General features: G+C 46.0%; 2 protein-coding genes across 2 annotated transcripts in view; both read left to right on the forward strand.

Moving 5' to 3' along the window:
* rnf169 (ring finger protein 169) overlaps positions 1–5,614 on the forward strand; it is a 15,317-nt gene extending 9,703 nt beyond the window's left edge. Inside the window, exons 3-8 of the mRNA XM_057838893.1 lie at positions 823–1,129; positions 2,580–2,653; positions 2,757–2,828; positions 4,318–4,418; positions 4,480–4,564; positions 4,632–5,614. Of these exons, the coding sequence (XP_057694876.1) occupies positions 823–1,129; positions 2,580–2,653; positions 2,757–2,828; positions 4,318–4,418; positions 4,480–4,564; positions 4,632–5,471 (1,479 nt within the window). The 3' untranslated portion in view covers positions 5,472–5,614. The remainder of the gene's footprint in view (positions 1–822; positions 1,130–2,579; positions 2,654–2,756; positions 2,829–4,317; positions 4,419–4,479; positions 4,565–4,631) is intronic.
* A 2,608-nt stretch (positions 5,615–8,222) lies between these two features.
* On the forward strand, positions 8,223–18,331 carry spcs2 (signal peptidase complex subunit 2). The gene is made up of 5 exons (XM_057838992.1): positions 8,223–8,382; positions 11,798–11,881; positions 11,937–12,097; positions 17,648–17,782; positions 17,853–18,331. Exons 1-5 carry the CDS (start codon positions 8,260–8,262, stop codon positions 18,037–18,039), a joined length of 690 nt encoding a protein of 229 aa, XP_057694975.1. The 5' UTR covers positions 8,223–8,259; the 3' UTR covers positions 18,040–18,331.
* Positions 18,332–18,359: the final 28 nt, after the last annotated feature.

Genomic DNA, 18,359 nt, shown 5'->3' on the forward strand with positions numbered 1-18,359 from the left:
ATACACAATCAGCAGGAAAACGGTATACTGTTTTCGATTAATTATACCCACCTGGACGCCATGAACTGTAGGTAAAAAAAGTTTTCCGAGAGTTTAAGAGGACAGTCACTGTTAGCATTAGGCTAATGTGAATTCTATGCTAATGCTACAAGTTACATTTAGAGTGTAATGATCATTCAACACAGACCTTTAAAAGCTAAAGCAACATTGCAGATTCTGTCTGGCTAAGATAAGAACACAAATCTTAACGTGTCTTCAAGGTTGAGACGGGGCGTGTGGACGGGGGCAGTACGTTACATGAGTGGCACAACAAAACACTGCTACGAGGCTAACTACACATAAAATGTCACACATTGTGAACATGTGACAGAAAGCATTGCGCATTTTTGTCTCGTCAGACGAAAATTGGCACTCATCTCGTTTTGATTTAGTCTCTCAAAACATGTTTTGAGCTCGTTATCATCTCGTCATCGTCTTGAAAAAAGTGTTTGTTGACGAAATATTTTCGTTATCGTCATCAATGACGAAAACAACACTGGAAAACATAAATCAAAAAGTACAAAACATAACAGCGTCACTGTTCTCAAGGGCATTTTTTCATTGAAATGTGAAATGATTCATGATTATATAATTAGTAATTGGAAACAGAAGAGAATAGAATCTGTTTCTACAAAGATGGGGCAACAGCCCATATTTATTTGGATCAAGTTTGTAGCAATAAAAAACAATGATCGAATCTGTGCCGCTGTATTTGGCCCTCAATCCAACAAGACAGCGAGTCTTTTATTGTGAAGGTCTCGCCATGTTGTTGTCGTGGGTAAGGGCGGGGTTTGTTTTCAAGACTGTCAGCAGAAGTCACTAGGGAAGATGGCGGCCGCGGCGGGGACAGGCCGACTCTCCGGAAAGGCGGCAGCGACGGCCGCTGCCGCAGGCTCCCGCTCTGCTCCGGGTCTCGGAAGAGCGGCGGCCGTGCTCGACGCCCGCGAGTCAGCGCGCTCGCCGGCAGCCGCCTCTTCCTCCCCCTCGTCACGGAGACGAGAGGCCGAGCGGGGCTCCGGCGACGGACCGCCAGCGGCGGCGGCCAGCGACGCGGCGGCGGTGGCGGCGGAGCCCGGCTCCGGTCGTTCAGGTGAGCGTCGCGTGGCGCGGCGTCGCGCAGGTGACTCGGTACCTTCCCGCTTTGGGGCTCCTCCGCCATCTTGACACTTGTCGGGACTTGCCGAGACTTGTCGGGGTCAGAAGCGCCCACCATTCAGTAGGAGGAGTTAGGAACTCTTCATTCAAACTCCCTGTTTTGGTGGCGCCGCTTTTATTTTGAAATATTTATTATTTGCTTTTGTAAAAAAAAACTTTTAGTTACTATTACTATGTAAATCATTTACACCCCCCTCCAAAAAATGATCCTTCCATTAATTTGTTCGTACTATATACTAGTATATTTTTTAATTGCCAATGCAAAGTATTGGATGTGCTGGAAACACTAAGGGCGCTTTCACACTAGACCTAGAGGACCAGGGTCTGGTTCGAAAGCTACCTTGCAGCAACACTTGCAAACGAGTTGTTGAAAAGGTTGAGCATTCACACTGCGCCAACCGAACTTTCTGAGTAGCATCATGTGGACAAAAGACAAGATGTGGACAAATAGAAGAGGGAAAACCTCCCTCGAGCGTCACAACGTAGTGCTGTAACACGGCACGTGACGTAGCATAGTATAGCAAGTCGCCACTCGGCCAGCGGCGGGGTCGCTCCCTCCCGACTCAGTGCCGAGCGAACCGGAGTATATAAAAACGCAAAGAGAAAATTTAAACCGCGAAAAGGAACCGCGTGTCACACAGGAGTACGATTGGTCTCACTTTCGAGACTTTTTGGACTTAAATTGTGGCCACTTCCAGCAGAACGAGACTCACGAAGCGGCCACCTCGAGAGGCTCCGCCTGTATATCCCACTGTCGCTATCCACGGTTCGATCATCAACAGCATGCAAAACACAACCGCCATATTAAAACCCGATTTTTTGTATCAAATGCGACTTCTTAGTGGAGCACAACAACATTTGGCCATGGTTAATCGTCTGTCATTGTTGACCACCCAAATCAATCAAACGAAATGCAAACACTTTCAAAACAAACCATTATAACGCCGCTAATTAAGCAAATACTCCAAGCAGCAAAATTTTATTCGAAGCTTTTCTCTATTTGAATTACTCGAGTTAATCAATTAATCGTTGCAGAACTAGTGCGCTTAAAGCGGACCGAGACCCACGGTTTTTGAGCTGATCAGAGTTCGTTTGTTTGGTCCGAACTAGGTTTCGGATGCGCGTTCACGTTTACAAAACGAAGCGGACGATCTGAGGAAAAGAACTCTGGTCGGACCAAACAGTGCTAGCGTGAAAGCGCTCCAATTATACAATCGGATGGCAAACGGGGGCCAGAAAACATGGACCTGTGGGTTGCGAATGGCCCCTGGTTTGAGACCCTTGAATATAATCCTAACAAGGGTTAAGGTCCACTAATGACAATTTCCAAATTTAGATTAAATGAGGATTCCCAACATAGCATGTGTGTTTGTGTGCACCGACAGACGTGTTCGTGTGCCCGAGCCTTTTCCCCAAGTCAGGCGAGGTCCCGTCAGCAGGTCCCAATGTCAAGCACAAGGTGAGTCTCAACCAAAGTCCCAAGAAAAAAGGGAGCTTTCTCCATCACTGTCTTGATGTCATCACGTGACAGCAACTAGCGGCTCTTTTTGACTTCGCCAAAGGTGTCGCCGTGCGAGGAGCGGGAGGACGCCAAGAGGAGGGGCCCGTGCAAAGAGGAGAGCAGGGAAGAGTCTGTAAGTTCAACTCAATTGCATTTACGACAGATGTTTTGCAAATCCTTCCGTTGGATTGGATCTTTTCTGAAACAATGCGAGTACCTGCACAAACGCACAGGCGGTCTTGTTTTTGGCAGCTTTTTTCATTTTTGTCTCCCGTCTTTTGGAACAAATCACTTCATATTTTAGTCATTTCAAAATGTGTTGGTCTTTGTCTAGTTTAGTGTTTTCCCAACCTTTTCTGAATCACTGTATGTTTTTACATTGGAGAAAATCTCGCGGCACACCACAGACCAAAAATGTTCCAAAATTACTTTCTGTACAGTATATTTGATTATAAAATAATTTCTCAATGTTTAGACCATGATCTTGATAATGATATTGACGGGGCGCGGGGCCAATAAATTGGGGGCCTGCATTGTTGCCGTAGCTGTCAAAGCTGACCCAGTGGAATCATCAAATTATTTACAGATATGGACGTAAAAGAGTCTCGGTTCTTGGTTAAAAGCAAAAAAACGTGCAGGGAGCATGTATTTTATGTAAACTGTGGCTAGTCTGAAAGGAAATTAGCAAACGCCATATGTAAACAGAGCTTTTCCGTTAAAAATTCTTGTGAATGAATGCTTAAATCCCTGAATTCTTAACAGATATGGATGTAAAACAGTCTCGGTTCTTGGTTAAAAGCAAAAAAAAAAAAAAAAAAGTGCAGGTAGTATTTATGTAAATATTGCAAACTATGACGCAAGTCTGTAAGGAAATTAGTGGCCGCCATGTGTAAACAGAGCTTATCCGGTGAAAATTCTAGTGAATACATGCTTAAATCCCTGAATTCATTACAGATATGGACATAAGTCTCGGTTCTTGGTTAAAAGCAAAAACAAACGTGCAGGTAACATTTATTTTACGTAAATATTGCGAACTATGATGCTAGTTAGTAAAGAAATTAGCGGCAGCCATATGTAAACAGAGCTTTTCCGTTGAAAAGTCTTGTGAATAAATGCTTAAATCCCTAAATTCTTTACAGTTATGTACGTAAAACAGTCTCAGTTCTGGGTTAAAGGCAAAAAAACAAAACAAAAAAAAAACGTGCAGGTAGCATTTATTTTATGTAAATATTGCGAACTATGAGGATACTCTGTAAGGAAATTAGCGAACGCCACATGTAAACAGAGCTTTTCCGGTGAAAATTCTTGTGAATAAATCCCTGAATTCTTTATAAATATGGACGTAAAACAGTATCAATTCTTGGTTGGAAGCAAAAAAATCCGGGCAGTTAGCAGTTATTTTACATAAATATTGTGAACTATGATGCTAGTTGGTAAGGAAATTAGTGGCCGCCATGTGTAAACAAAGAGCTTTTCTGCTGAAAATTCTTGTGAATAATTGCTTAAATCCCTGAATTCTTCATATATATTGGCTTTGTGTGTGTTTTTTTTTTTTTAAATATGAACTCATTGGCTGCCATTGACAGTGATAGCGACCGACGTGCGAATTTTCCTTCCTTCAGGGCGTCCCGTCCGACTCTGAGAACGAGGAGCCGTCGTGGACGCGCGTCGGGAGGTTCTCCGCATTCGTGAGGCGGAGTCGAACGTCGGCGGGCGTCGGCAGGTGCGTGCCCTACCCGGCCCGACGCCGGGCGCGACCTCTGACCTGTGCTCGTCTCCTTCAGTGCCGCGCGGAGGAGTCGCAGCTGCACAGAGGCCTGCGACAACAGAGGACGCAAGAGCAAGACTGGCTCCGCTGCGCCAGATGCGGTAGGCTCGCCTCGAGGCCACCCGCCCGGCTTCCTTCCGGGTAACTCGCTGACGCGTCTTTCCGCAGGCGGTGTCGGGGTCGGCGGCCGGAATCCTCCTGTCGTCCGAGAACAGCCGCTCGGCCTCGGCGCCCGGCGGCGCCCCGGAACGGCGGCCGGCTCGGCTCGGCGGCGGCGGGGCGCCTCCCGAGCGCTCGGTCAGCCCGGAGAGCAACGACAGCATCTCGGAGGAGCTCAACCATTTCAAGCCCATCGTGTGCTCGCCCCGCACGCCGCCCAAGCGGCTGGCGGACGGCCGGCTTCTGGAGCCGGCGCTGGTCAAGTCCACGCCCCGGAACTTGACCTGGCGCCTGCACAAGCCCACCAGCTACGAGGCCAGCCCCGCCGTGCTGCGGCGCTGGCGGCAGATCCAGCTGGACCGACAAAGCCTAGAGGTGGATTCCAAGGGGACGCTGACCAGCCCCGTCAAGGAGGTGCAGGAGGTGTGGGGCGAGGGTGCCGCGCTGCCCTCCAACAAGAGGAAGCTGCTCTTCGAGCTTCCCGACGCCCCTTGTCCCAAGATCCGTGTGCCCGCCGTCCGCTACGCCGGCGACTTGACTTTTGCCGGCGCTTCCCAACTGGAGCCGGGGGCCGGCCTGGGGGCCTTGTTAGGACGCGCGCGCTCCTTCTCCCCGTACGCCCGCCAGTCCGGCTTCCGGTCGACGCCGAGTCGTCAAACGGGAAAGAGCCGAGGCGGGCCGGTGGTCGCCGCCCGCCGGGAGAGACGGGACCCTGCGCCGGCCCCGCGGAAACAATTGGAGAGCGCTCCCCGCCCCGCCGGCCCCGTGAAGTACTTCCTGCGCTCCTGGACGACCGATTGCGGGCGTCCGGGCCTCCGGCGTTCGCACCGCATCAACCGGCGGCGCTAGCCGATAGGACCCCTGGGCTAAATACTTTTTTTTTCTCATCAGGCCGCTTTGACAAATGTCGCCGCCCCATCGACGGCGATGGATCTCGGGAGAGAGGCGGTCCCGTAGCCCTGGCTTCCATAACGGAGACTTGACAAAAGTGCGGCGTAACAGTCCCGCACAAACCACGTTGGACTTGTTGTGAACGGAATTTACTCCCGGATAACGTTTACGCCTGTCATCGGAGTCTATTCTCTGTTGATGCGGGGGCGGGGCGGGACCCTCCCAATGAGGCGCCCCCTCCGCCAAAGGGCTTTTTTTCCCTCCACGTGTGCCAGCTTTAATGTACTTTCTATTACAAAGACAACGATGCACATTTTCTAAGGTCGAGCGTGTTGTAGCAAAGTGTCGGAGCGCCGCGTAGAACGCGGACGTTTTGGAACGACGTCATTAAAACAACAACGCCAAGGGTATTGTCTTTTTGTCTGTCGTGCCAACGCGCCATCCGTGACCTAAATCGTCAACGGTCGCAAAGCGTTCCGTCGAATTTATTACAGCCTGGAAAAATTGAGTCTCACAAATCATGATTTTGGAATGGAAAAAAACCTGGACGTTTTCACGACTGACTTTGTCGTGTGTCACACGGTGAGCGCTAAGCACTGCACGTCGTGGCGTGATGACGCTGCTTGTCCTCCACCCTCCGGACCAATCGGGAGTTGCCACGTCGTCGCAGGTTTTTCAGTCCTGATAGAATTCTAAGATTAAGTAAACAAAGATTAGCTAGACTAGCTTTCCGTCACCAATATCACAAGCAAACAAAAGGTTCCCAAGAAAAAATGATTTTGATTAGTTAAACATTGTCTTTTTAAGGCTCTCGTGGGGCGGGCCGTAGGCAGAAGAAGGGTGTGCTTGGGTGTTGTTTAGGATTATTGTCTGTTTGTGGATTGGACAGGAGGATTCGGGAGTCACTGTTGTCAGGGCAAGGAAGGTTGTGGATTTTGCCACCTCGGCATCAAAGGAGCTCTTGGAGTCCTAGCAGTCATGTTATCAGTTGGATTTCGGGCGTTGTGCATTGTTCCATGTGTTTGGACGTCCCTCCATTTGTTCTGGACTGTCCGGAAGAACTTATTGTGGGAGTTGATGCGTCAATCTTGCTCAGTCAGTTGCATGACACACGCGTTGGGATTCCGTGATAAGAAGGCGCCATGAATTTCTTTATGCCCTATTTCAAATATATTCTGTTTGTTTTCCTTAAACTATGATATAAATGCTATTTGTTTTATAGTGGGTGCTTTAGAGTAATACAAACAGTCAAGCAGTAAATACGAGGAAATATACTATTCCCTGATTAGTGTGTTAAGAGTTATGCAATGAGTCGATCGGTAAATACGAGAACAAATACTATGCCCTTCACAAGGGCGTAGGTTTCCATAGGGACGGTAGGGACATTAACACTACCAACTTTTTAGGATGCTCAAATTATCCCCACCAACTTTTAAGCAACCTTATTTGCGTTCTATAATGACTTCAGATATATAGGTCATTTATATTGTCATCCAATATGTGGTAAGGATAAAAGGGATCCAACCATTATTAAGTGAATTAGAGTACTTTCATTATGTTCAGACCCCTTATGTACACTGACCCCTTTTCACTCGCTGAACGTGTCAGTCCATTTTTTCCCCTCAAACGCACGTTTGATTGGCTGATGACTTGAAACACCCCCCGCCCCCCACCACACACACACGCATTCACTGCCTGACAGAAATACAACATGCTAAGACGAGTGATATTAGAAGTTTTTTTCCGCCAGCAGCTGCCACTGAAAGTAATGTAAAAAGACGTCAATGTTGTGGAGGTGGGGAACACTTAACTAATTTTGCTACTGCTACAGTGCTTCAAGTCGATTTTACTCATTTATATTTCTTGAAATAAGAAAAACATCTAACTTGAAAATAAGCTTAACAGACTTATTTTAAGCAAAAAGTTTGTTTATTTAATCTTAAAAGAAAAAGTTTTTTGTCAGAAATGTTATTAATCCAAGAATATTGTTCAAAACATTATTCGAAAGAAATGTTTTTTTTGATTTAGGTGAAAAATGACCAACTTTTAGATGTATGGGCTCAATACGAGCTAATAGTAATATTTACTTAAAGTGAGTGGAAGAATCTGTCTGTTAACTAGCCTTTAACACTAAAAAAGAGAGAAAATGATCAGATCAAGATGTTACAAATTTTCAGTGTGAAAGTTAGTATAGGTCAATACAGATTTATTTTGGATGAATCATTTAGCCTATCAATTAATTCGGTTCATATTGGTGAGAAATGTAGCCCTGACCCCATTCACCAAATATGTTTGGTCTTTCTTGTTAATGTCCATTCCCCAGCAAAAAGTGTACATGTTGCTTATGCTGTTTTATCGTCCCTACCAATATTAAGACCAAATCTACACCCTTGTCCCTTCATTATATTAGGCCCTTTATTTTTCTCTCTTTGCAAAAACAGTTGCTTGCTGTCATATTTGTTTTATTTCATTTACCACCCCTGTCCTAGAATATAGAACTTCCAGTACACTCTTAAAGCTCTAAAATGTTTCATTCATTGGGAAATAGAACATTTGACCGCATAAAGTTGACTCAAAAGTTTGTTTGCATGAAGAATATACTTCCTAATGGCATTTAAATGAAACACAAAAAAGAGGGGCAAATCAGCACGCTAAAATGCGTCCATTGCGTCATAAAGATCGAAAACACGACGACGGCATAACACACATAACGGCGGGCACCACGCCATACCACTAGGTGGAGTTAATGTTTCGCCTCAGCCGTCGTACAAGCACAAAGAAGAAGCTGGAGGCGAAGAAGCAGCAGCAGCAGCAGCAGCAGCTGAAAATGGCGGCCTCACGCACCGGAAAGAGCGGACTCTTGGAGAAAGTAAGACGTGTCACCGAAATTTCTGCTCATTCGCACCTCGGCCGGCGTTCTATCTTTATAATTGTAGCCATTTAATACCCGCTAACTTTATTTACCTTCTCGTTTATGGGGAAGCATACTGTATTTGGATGGTTCCACTGCACCTATCGTATAATGCTCAATTCATTTTATATTACAGTGATGATAGTCATCTCGACACCCCTGTGACATTCATCCCAGCGAGTTGGGATGCATTTTAAATGAATTCAGAATCTGGCAGAACACCGGCCAGCTAAGCTAATGTACGAAAGAAGGATGAGTCAGTCTTGACGAGATCCGTATTTTGGTAGGCAGGTATCTTTCAAGCCAGCTGAACCGGTCGGCTAAGCTAACGCCACGCTAACGTTCAAAGGAAGGGAGCGCGTCGATCTTTACCCCATCCGTATTTTGGTTTGGAAGGCATTCTTCGAGCGAAACCTCAACGTTGTCGTCAAATGAAGGAACCCCGTTCTTTATTTACGTATAGGAATCCCCCGCCCAAACGGAATGAACAGGTAAACTACCATAGTAACCTGGCAAGCAAAGCAGTAGAAAAAGCGCGCACCCAATCATTTCAGAATGAATGAATGAAATATTTTATTGTCAATCTCAGTTACAAAAATGTGGGATAGTTTGGCCAAAGAAAGAGAATCATTGACACTTGACAGTCACAAAATATGGAATAATTTGCCCGAAAAGACCGATGACAGACAAAGGAAGACGGGAAAAAGCATATGCTTATCAATACCCGTCCCCTGACAGCCCGGGACGCACAGTATAGCATGGTAGAGTTGCATAGTCATATTACATGAACTTTTATTTTCCGTTTTTTTTGTTTTTGTTGTTTTCTTCTGAATTTGACAACCGTTCGCATCTACGGGTTAGCCTACGTATTTTAACACTGAAAGGCACATTGTAGTCTCACAATTGTTTTGTAGTGAAGACCCTCTGTTACTTGAGAATGATGGGAATTTTGTGACTCACGTGAGCATAGGCGGAGTTTTGACTTTTGTGGGAAAGGGGCAAAACATGTCTATGTGCCCGAAATGCAGGGAGAGCAATAACATTAGGCAAGGCAAATTTATTTGCATAGACTTCATGATATATTGACATTACACAGGGTGCAGGGCCGATCCGTAGGGGGCCTATTTTCAAAAACTTCAAATATCTTCAAAACCAAAGCTGCTACCGACCTAAAACCAAAACAAGCACTTACCTTAGCCATATATAAGTCTCCATGAGCAGCGACATTAAAAAATTCAAAGTCGTTCCCCTATAAAATCTTGTTTAATTATTTTTTTATATAGGTATAACAAAACTTAAAATGACTAAAATTCTCAGATTTTACACTAGGTACACTAAAATCACCAAATGCAGAGATAATCACCTATATTTTCAGGATCAATAGCAATATTTAACATAACATAGATAGCGTTTTGCCCAAAATAGCAACTTAAATTGCTTAAATCCCCAATTCATCATAGATATGAATGTAAAACAGTCTCGTTTCTTGGTGAAAAGTAAAGAAACTGTGCAGTTAGTGTTTATTTTACATAAATATGTGGAAGTACAATGCTACTCTGTTAGCGAATGAGGCTAGCGGCCGCCTGACGTAAACAGAGCTTTTCTGGTGAAAAGTCTTGTGAATAAATGCTTCAATCCCTGAATTCCTCATAGATACGGACGTAAAACTGTCTCGATTCTTGGTTAAAAGCAAAAAAAACGTGCAGTTAGCATTTATTTTACGTAAATATGGCGAACTATGATGCCAAGGCAGTAGCGGCTGATTTCTCCCACTAGTTTTTTTTCACAACGTTTAAAAATGCATGCATAGTACGAAAAATATAATAACAACCTTGAATCCTCGAACGAATCACTCTTGAGACAATCCTTCTGTTTGTATGCGGTAAAGCTTTCGTACTTTTTCAAAAATCCAAGCTTAAATTTCTCTTGGACATGAGCGTGTGCTGTCTTCGAATGACTATTACTAAAGCTCAGCTCCTTATGGTAAGGCGTGTCGCAAAGAATGACGAAGTGTCAGGTGAATAGAGTTTTGAAGTCTGTTATTTGGCAATTCAAAGTGCTTTACATCACCTGAAGATCCACGAGCAGAGATAAAATGATTCATAAAAATCACATTAAATCAAAAGAAAGTTAGACAATTACAACAGGAAATACAATGATCCATAAAAATCACATTGAATAGTTTAAAAACTAATAATAACTGAAATCAGAAATGGCAATAAAGCATAAAATGAAGAAAAAGCTACAATACACACATAGGCTTGGTTCAGACTGCGGGTCTTAATGCATAATTCGGATTTTTGATCATATCTGATTTTTTGGCATACCCGTTCAGACTGCCTTTGTCCATTGAGCCCGTTCAAGTATTACACACGTGCACTCACTCGCAGTCCCGACACGCGCTGAGCAAACTGTGTGAAGTAGAATCATAAAAACAAATGACTACACAGGGTGGCTCTACGTCATTCTAGAGCAGTGCTTCTCAATTATTTTCTGTTATGCCCCCCCAGGAAGACATAAACGTTGCCCCCCCCCCCCCCACTCTCTGCCGCCACTGTAAATATACTCCTCTGCATAACATTTTGTTCTTAAACAGTTTATTTTTGCTACTGGCAGTATCAGCTCCTTTCCTGTGTTGTGGAGTTATTTTGCAATGAGCAACTTGGTATGCCACCTTATATGATTATATGACAGTGCTCGCTGGTTTACTGATGCAACACTGACAAAGCGGGAGGATTGTTGGCAATACTCCGCATGTTTTCGCTGAAAAAAATAATTCCTGCTGTCCGCTGCGAACATTTTTAGACAAAGTAAACTGACTGGTCTTTCCTCGTTTCCCACTGTACTAAAAGTCAAAGCTAAATGCTACATAAGCTTCGTCATATTTCCTCGTCTTAGATTTTTATATCTCCAGTGCTCTTTGCTGTGTGCTCTTGTGTGGTTCAAAAATATTGCGCACGCGCTGAAAATGAGAGCGGCACTGCCACCCACTGAGTGGATGTGCAATTACATTTTATTGTGGTACGGCAAAAAAGTATGTTCCCCAGGGTCACATGCGCCACCCCCAGCATCGCTCTGCGCCCCCCTGGGGGGGCCCACCCCACTGTTTGAGAAGTACTGTTCTAGAGTGATCATATTTTGATTTCCAAAAAGATATTGATAATTAAACCCCCGCTAACTCAAAGATTAAATTCTGAACTTTACCTTTAACTTCATTTATAGTAAAGTCAATAGCACGCAATGATATTTTTTGGGGCACTGAGGGGTGTGCCGACCCCCCTCCCTCAATGACAGGGAGTAAAGGTTTGAAAACGGCTGACTTAAAGTGGAGCGACAGCAGCACAGCTTGATCAGCGACCGCCCTGTTTTTCAGTGGCGGATCGACGAGAAGCCGGTGAAGATCGATAAATGGGACGGCGCGGCGGTCAAAAACTCTCTGGACGACGCCGCCAAACAGGTGGGAACCGGGCCGACCGTCTTCCGGAGCCGGTCGTGATGGGCTTTTGGCGCAGGTGCTGCTGGAGAAGTACGGCTACGTGGAAAACTTTGCTCTGGTGGACGGACGGCTTCTCATCTGCACCGTGTCGTGCCTCTTCGCCATGGTGGCGTTGGTCTGGGACTACCTGCACCCCTTCCCCGAGTCCAGACCCGTGCTGGCCTGCTGCGTGGTCTCATATCCTTCCCCGAGCCCAAAAAAAGTTTCCAGATGTCGAGCGCCGAATAGGCGGTTATTAATGGAACGGATTTCGTTTGAGCTATTCTCTTTCTGTTTTTCGGGTACGCTAGTGACCGAGTCGGCGACAGATGAACGCTTAGAAAAATCATGTCGATGAATCGTTTGTCGCCCGCCGCGATGATTCTCACGAAAGCTGTGCGTTACGGTAACGAAGGACCTTTACCAAAGCGAGCTTCAAATAGCAGGATGTTATGACGGCACTGTCATTTTTGTTCATCAATATTTTGAGCTTCCTGATATTTTACTGACAGTAAAATATTTCATCATGTAATTTGACACATTATGGTAATGATCACCTACGATTAGTCGGGAAGTAGGCATGTAAACTTAATAATATGAAAATAGGTCAATCAATCTTACCTTGTAGCCATCTATTTTTGCCGTCTTTGTTAGTGCATTATGGTTCAGATTAACTAGATTAAAAAAAATATTATGACAGTGTAACAGTAATGAAAGCTGCATTCTTGGATAGAAGATTTTTCATTTTTATACAATTACAGTGATATGAAAAGTGTCTGAACCTTTTAAAATTTCTCCCATTTCTGCAAAAAGTCACCATCAAACGTGATCTGATCTTTGTCAAAATCTCACAGATCTAAAAACAGCGTCTGCTTTAACTAAAACCACCCAAACATTTATAGGAACGTCGTGAGTCGGTGGAGAGAATACTTCGAAGCCCTCCTCAATTCCACCGACACGCCTTCCTTTGAGGAAGCAGAGTCTGGGGACTCTGAGGTGGGCTCTTCGATCTCTGGGGTTGAAGTCACTGAGGCGGTTGGTAAGCTCCTCGGTGGCAAGGCCCCGGGGGTGGATGAGATCCGCCCGGAGTTCCTAAAGGCTCTGGATGTTGTAGGGCTGTCATGGCTGACACGCCTCTACAACATCGCGTGGACATCGGGGACAGTGCCTCTGGATTGGCAGACCGGGGTGGTGGTCCCCCTTTTTAAAAAGGGGGACCGGAGGGTGTGTTCCAATTATAGAGGAATCACACTCCTCAGCCTCCCCGGTAAAGTCTATTCAGGGGTGCTGGAGAAGAGGGTCCGTCGGGAAGTCGAATCTCGGATTCAGGAGGAGCAGTGTGGTTTTCGTCCCGGCCGTGGAACAGTGGACCAGCTCTACACCCTCAGCAGGGTCCTCGAGGGTGCATGGGAGTTCGCCCAACCAGTCTACATGTGTTTTGTGGATTTGGAGAAGGCGTTCGACCGTGTGCCTAGGGGAATCCTGTGGAGGGTGCTCCGGGAGTACGGGGTACCGAGCCCCTTGGTAAGGGCTGTTCGGTCCCTGTACGACCGGTGTCAGAGTCTGGTCCGCATTGCCGGCAGTAAGTCGAATTCGTTCCCAGTGAGGGTTGGACTCCGCCAAGGCTGCCCTTTGTCACCGATTTTGTTCATGACTTTTATGGACAGAATTTCTAGGCGCAGCCGAAGCGTTGAGGGGGTCCGGTTTGGTGACCTCAGCATTGAATCTCTGCTTTTTGCAGATGATTTAGTGCTGTTGGCTTCATCAAGCCGTGACCTCCAACTCTCACTGGAGCGGTTCGCAGCTGAGTGTGAAGCGGTTGGGATGAAGATCAGCACCTCCAAATCCGAGACCATGGTCCTCAGTCGGAAAAGGGTGGAGTGCCCTCTCCGGGTCGGGGATGAGATCCTGCCCCAAGTGGAGGAGTTCAAGTATCTTGGGGTCTTGTTCACGAGTGACGGTAGGAGGGAGCGGGAGATCGACGGGCGAATCGGTGCGGCGTCTGCAGTAATGCGGACGCTGCACCGGTCCGTAGTGGTGAAGAGGGAGCTGAGCCGAAAGGCAAAGCTCTCGATTTACCAGTCGATCTACGTTCCTACCCTCACCTATGGTCACGAGCTTTGGGTCGTGACCGAAAGAACAAGATCCCGGATACAAGCGGCCGAAATGAGTTTCCTCCGCAGGGTGTCCGGGCTCTCCCTTAGAGATAGGGTGAGAAGCTCGGGCATCCGGGAGGGACTCGGCGTCGAGCCGCTACTCCTCCGCGTAGAGAGGAGCCAGCTGAGGTGGCTCGGGCATCTGGTTCGGATGCCTCCCGGACGCCTCCCTGGAGAGGTGTTCCGGGCATGTCCCACCGGCGGGAGGCCCCGGGGACGACCCAGGACACGCTGGAGAGACTCTGTCTCTCGGCTGGCCTGGGAACGCCTTGGGATCCCGCCGGAGGAGCTGGTTGAAGTGGCTGGGGAGAGGGAAGTCTGGGCTTCCCTGTTAAAGCTGCTGCCCCCGCGACCCGACCCCGGAACAAGCGGAAGATAATGGATGGATGGATGGACATTTATAGGTTTTCATATTTTAATGAGAATTGCATACAAACAAGGACAGAAGGTGGGAAAAAAAGTAAGTGAACCTTCTGCCAAAGGAGACTTAAAGAGCAATTAAAACCTTTTTTTTTTTTTAAAGTCATGTGTGTGCCCAATCACTGATTAGTGATTTGAAGCTGCCCTGCCCACTATAAAACATGCCTGGTAAGAATTGTCTTGATGAGAAGCATTGTCTGGTGTGCATCATGGCTCGGTCAAAAGAGCTGTCTGAAGACCTTGATTTGTATAAAGCTGGGAAAGGATACAAAACCATTTCTAAAAGTCTGGATGTTCATCAATCGACAGTCAGAGAAGTTGTCTACAAATGGAGAGAGTTTAGCGCTGTTGCTTTTCTCTCAAGGAGTGGCCGTCCACCGGAGATGACACTAAGAGTTCAGCGCAGAATACTCAAAGAAGTAAAAAAGAACCCTAGCGTGTCTGCTAAAGACTTATTGAAATCACTGGCAAAGTCTATATGTAAAATTATGGCCAAGAATGGTGTTCATGGGAGGACTCCATGGAGGAAGCCACTGCTGTCTGAAAAAAAAAACATTGTTGCTCATTTAATGTTTGCAAATAGGCACTTGGACACTTCAGAGAAGTTTGGCAAAATATTTTGTGGACTGATGAAACCAAAGTTGATTTTGTTGGGAGTAACAAACAACGTTATGTGTGGAGGAAAAATGGAACAGCTCACCAACATCAGCACCCTATCCCCAGCGTAAAGCATTGTGGAGGGAGCCTCATGATTTGGGGCTGTTTTGCTACCTCAGGACCTGGACAACTTGCAATCATTAATGGAAGAATGATTTCAAAAATTTTGCAGGAAAATCGGGAGTCGTCTGTCAGACAGTTGAAGCTAAAAATTGTATGGATGCTGCAACAAGACAATGATCTAAAACACAGAAGTAAATCAACTTCAGAAGGACAAAATACACGTTCTGGGGTGGCCAAGTCCAGACTTGAGCCCCATTGAGATGCCGTGGTATGACCTAAAGACAGCGACTCATGCGAGACCTCCCAGGAATCTGACTAAACTACAGCAGTTTTGAAGAGAAGAATGGGCAAAGATCGATGTGCCAGACTGATCTGCAGCTACAGGAAGCGTCCGGTTGAAGTTATTGCTGCCAAGGGGGAGGCCGCAAAATTTTAAATGTGAGGGTTCACTGACTTATTTTTCGCCCCCTTCTGTCATTGTTTGCATACTATCTTCATTAAAATATGAAAACCTCTAAATGTTTGGGTGGTTTTAGTTCAAGCAGACGCTGTTTTTTCATCTGTGTGATCTTGGCAAAGATCAGATCACATTTGGTGGTGATTTTATGCAGAAATGTGAGAAATTCCAAAAGGTTCAGACATGTTTTCATACCACTGTATAAGGATGAAAATGCATCCATAAATAAAGAATGATGCACGGCTCAGTGTTGCTTGGGTGAAAATTGACCTTTTCTAAGTACACCCCGCTTCAAAAGTGGGTGAAAAGGCTAAAATAGGAGGAGGGGGGTTCCCTACTCGGCAGGGCCTGAGGTGCCCCCCCAACCCCGCTGGCCAGGTGTGGGCCTGACGCTCCAGCTAGTCAATAAACTAGAGGTGGACCAATATGGGATTTTCAAATGCCGATACCGATATCTAAAAAAACTTTCAGCCAATATTTGAGGCCGATATACTTTTTTGCGAAGCACGTAGATTATGAAAGACGGTGTAAAAAACAAAAGACCGCTTCAACAGCTTCAAATTTACAATAATTGGCAAGAACAGTACATTGCTTTCAAATAATTAAACCCACCGGGATGTCACAACGAGAAACAAGTAATAGTGAGTCTCAAAGGCTGCCCGCCATGCTAAAGCTAATGCTATGCTAATGAGCGAGTTACATTTTGAGTGTAACTCAGTAAACACCTTGAAAGGCTAAAGCAACATAGCGTCTTCTCTCATGCAAGATGATCAAAAATATACAACATTTACATAACAGGCAAGCCTGAAGCTTCCTGTAGTAACCTGCCTTCAAGCTGCTGCAGGGTCTTTCTGGGGTCCTACCGTCAGTCAGCGGCGGCCACAGTTGCCCACACAGATGCCTGATCAGAATCCTTTTCATCGTTGTTGTTGTTGTGTTAATTGTCCGATTTTGGGGGGGGGAAGTATATATCGGCCAGCCAATATATCGGTCGACCTCTAGTGTAAACCATTAAAGCTTAGCAAAATCTGCGAAATGATGACATTTTAAACAAATCTATGTTTGACTGAAATGGATTGAATATTTATCAGGCTATATCGAGGTGAAAACATCAAAGCTTTTAAAGGGTCATGAATTTACAACTACCACCCACCAAATCTGACACAAAAACCGGCATTTGTTCATAGAGCTGTGCCGGGCAATAAACTGATGCAGTCCTCACTGTATTATGGGATATTTACACCAAAAGATATTAACCAGTAACACTTTATTTGACATCATAGGACTGTCATAAGTTCAAATGAACCACCATGAAGCTTTGAACGAATTGGCTGCAAAGCTTCATTGCTTCAAAAAGTTTCATTTGGCCATCACTGCTCTGTTGGGGGAGACAGTCAACCAATGTTTTCGTCAACGATAACTATAATGAAAATATTTCGTCAACAAACAATTTTTTCAAGACGATGACGAGACAATAACGAGCAAAAATCGTGTTTCGGAAGACTAAAACATAATGAGACGACAACGAGACGAAAATGTGCCATAGTTTCCGTCGTATGTTCATAATGTCTGACATTTTATATGTAGTTATCTTGCATAGTAGCAGTGTCTGGTTGTGTCACTCATGTGACGTGCTACTGCTCTCCAGTCTCCAGGTTTGCACACAGGGTAAGATTTGTTTTCTTATCTTTTCCAGAGAGAATATGCAATGTTGCTTGAGCCTTTAAAGGTCTATGCCATTACAGATTCAATGTAACTCGTAGCGTTAGCATAGCATTCACATTGAACTATTTCAGGTTTTCCTGACTATATCCCTTCAAAGACATAGTTTAGGTTAGCTTGTTGAGAATCACCAGGCAGCTTTGCTCAGCTAACGCGACGGTCGCACGTACGTGCGCCACGGATAGACGGGGCTGAAGCCAAACGTTCGAAGCTTATCGCGTGAAAAATGGAGAGCCAGATCGGAATGACATGTTCCTTGACAGCGGTCGCCACATACTTTGTCATGATGGGCGTCCTGACGCTCTACACTTCGTACATGGAGAAGAACATTTTCCTGGTGGCGCTCCAAAAAGACCCGGCCGGCATGGATCCCGATCACGTGTGGCAGCTTTCGTCCTCGCTCAAGAGGTAAGAGTCTCGCTGCCGACCGACCGACCGTCCGGGCGCACTGACAGCCCGCTTCCCTCGCGGCCGGCAGGTTCGACGACCAGTACACGCTGCGGGTGGCCTTCGGAGACGGCGCAAAGAAGACGTGGCGCGAGAGCCACACCACCTCGTCGGTGGCGGCCTTCTTCGACCGCAACGGGACGTTGGCCGCCGAGCGCTTCGACAAGTGCGTGTCGGAACTTCACGACACGCTGGCCGTCGACAAGAAAAGCAAATGAAGTCCTCGCGGTCTCGTGACTGTTTTGATGCCGCTTCAATAAAATGGAATTTTTGCAACTCGTTCGCATTTTGTCATATTATCGCCACAAACAAAGATGTACCGTATTGGCCCGAATATATTTGTCTCATTTCGTGAACCTAGATGTCTTACAACGGATTCGCGGCGTCACTACTGGCGGTCATCTTGTAACGGAGGAACTTCTGAGCATAAGCGGATTTTGCAGGGGGGCCAGGCCCCCCCTTGGTGACAGAAAAGTGTCATTGTATGTAATTGACTTTCCTATATATGATTTTAAAATGAATTTTTCGGTAAAATATT

The sequence above is a fragment of the Corythoichthys intestinalis genome, chromosome 6 (genome assembly GCF_030265065.1).
Source record: "Corythoichthys intestinalis isolate RoL2023-P3 chromosome 6, ASM3026506v1, whole genome shotgun sequence".
In the NCBI taxonomy this organism is placed as follows: Eukaryota; Metazoa; Chordata; class Actinopteri; order Syngnathiformes; family Syngnathidae; genus Corythoichthys; species Corythoichthys intestinalis.

Coding starts and splice junctions, on each gene's coding strand:
- spcs2 (XM_057838992.1), top strand. CDS start 8,260: ATGTTTCGCCTCAGCCGTCGTACAAGCACAAAGAAGAAGCTGGAGGCG. Junction 8,383..11,797: donor AGAGCGGACTCTTGGAGAAA/GTAAGACGTGTC, acceptor CCTGTTTTTCAG/TGGCGGATCGACGAGAAGCC. Junction 12,098..17,647: donor CTGGCCTGCTGCGTGGTCTC/ATATCCTTCCCC, acceptor AGCGGTCGCCAC/ATACTTTGTCATGATGGGCG.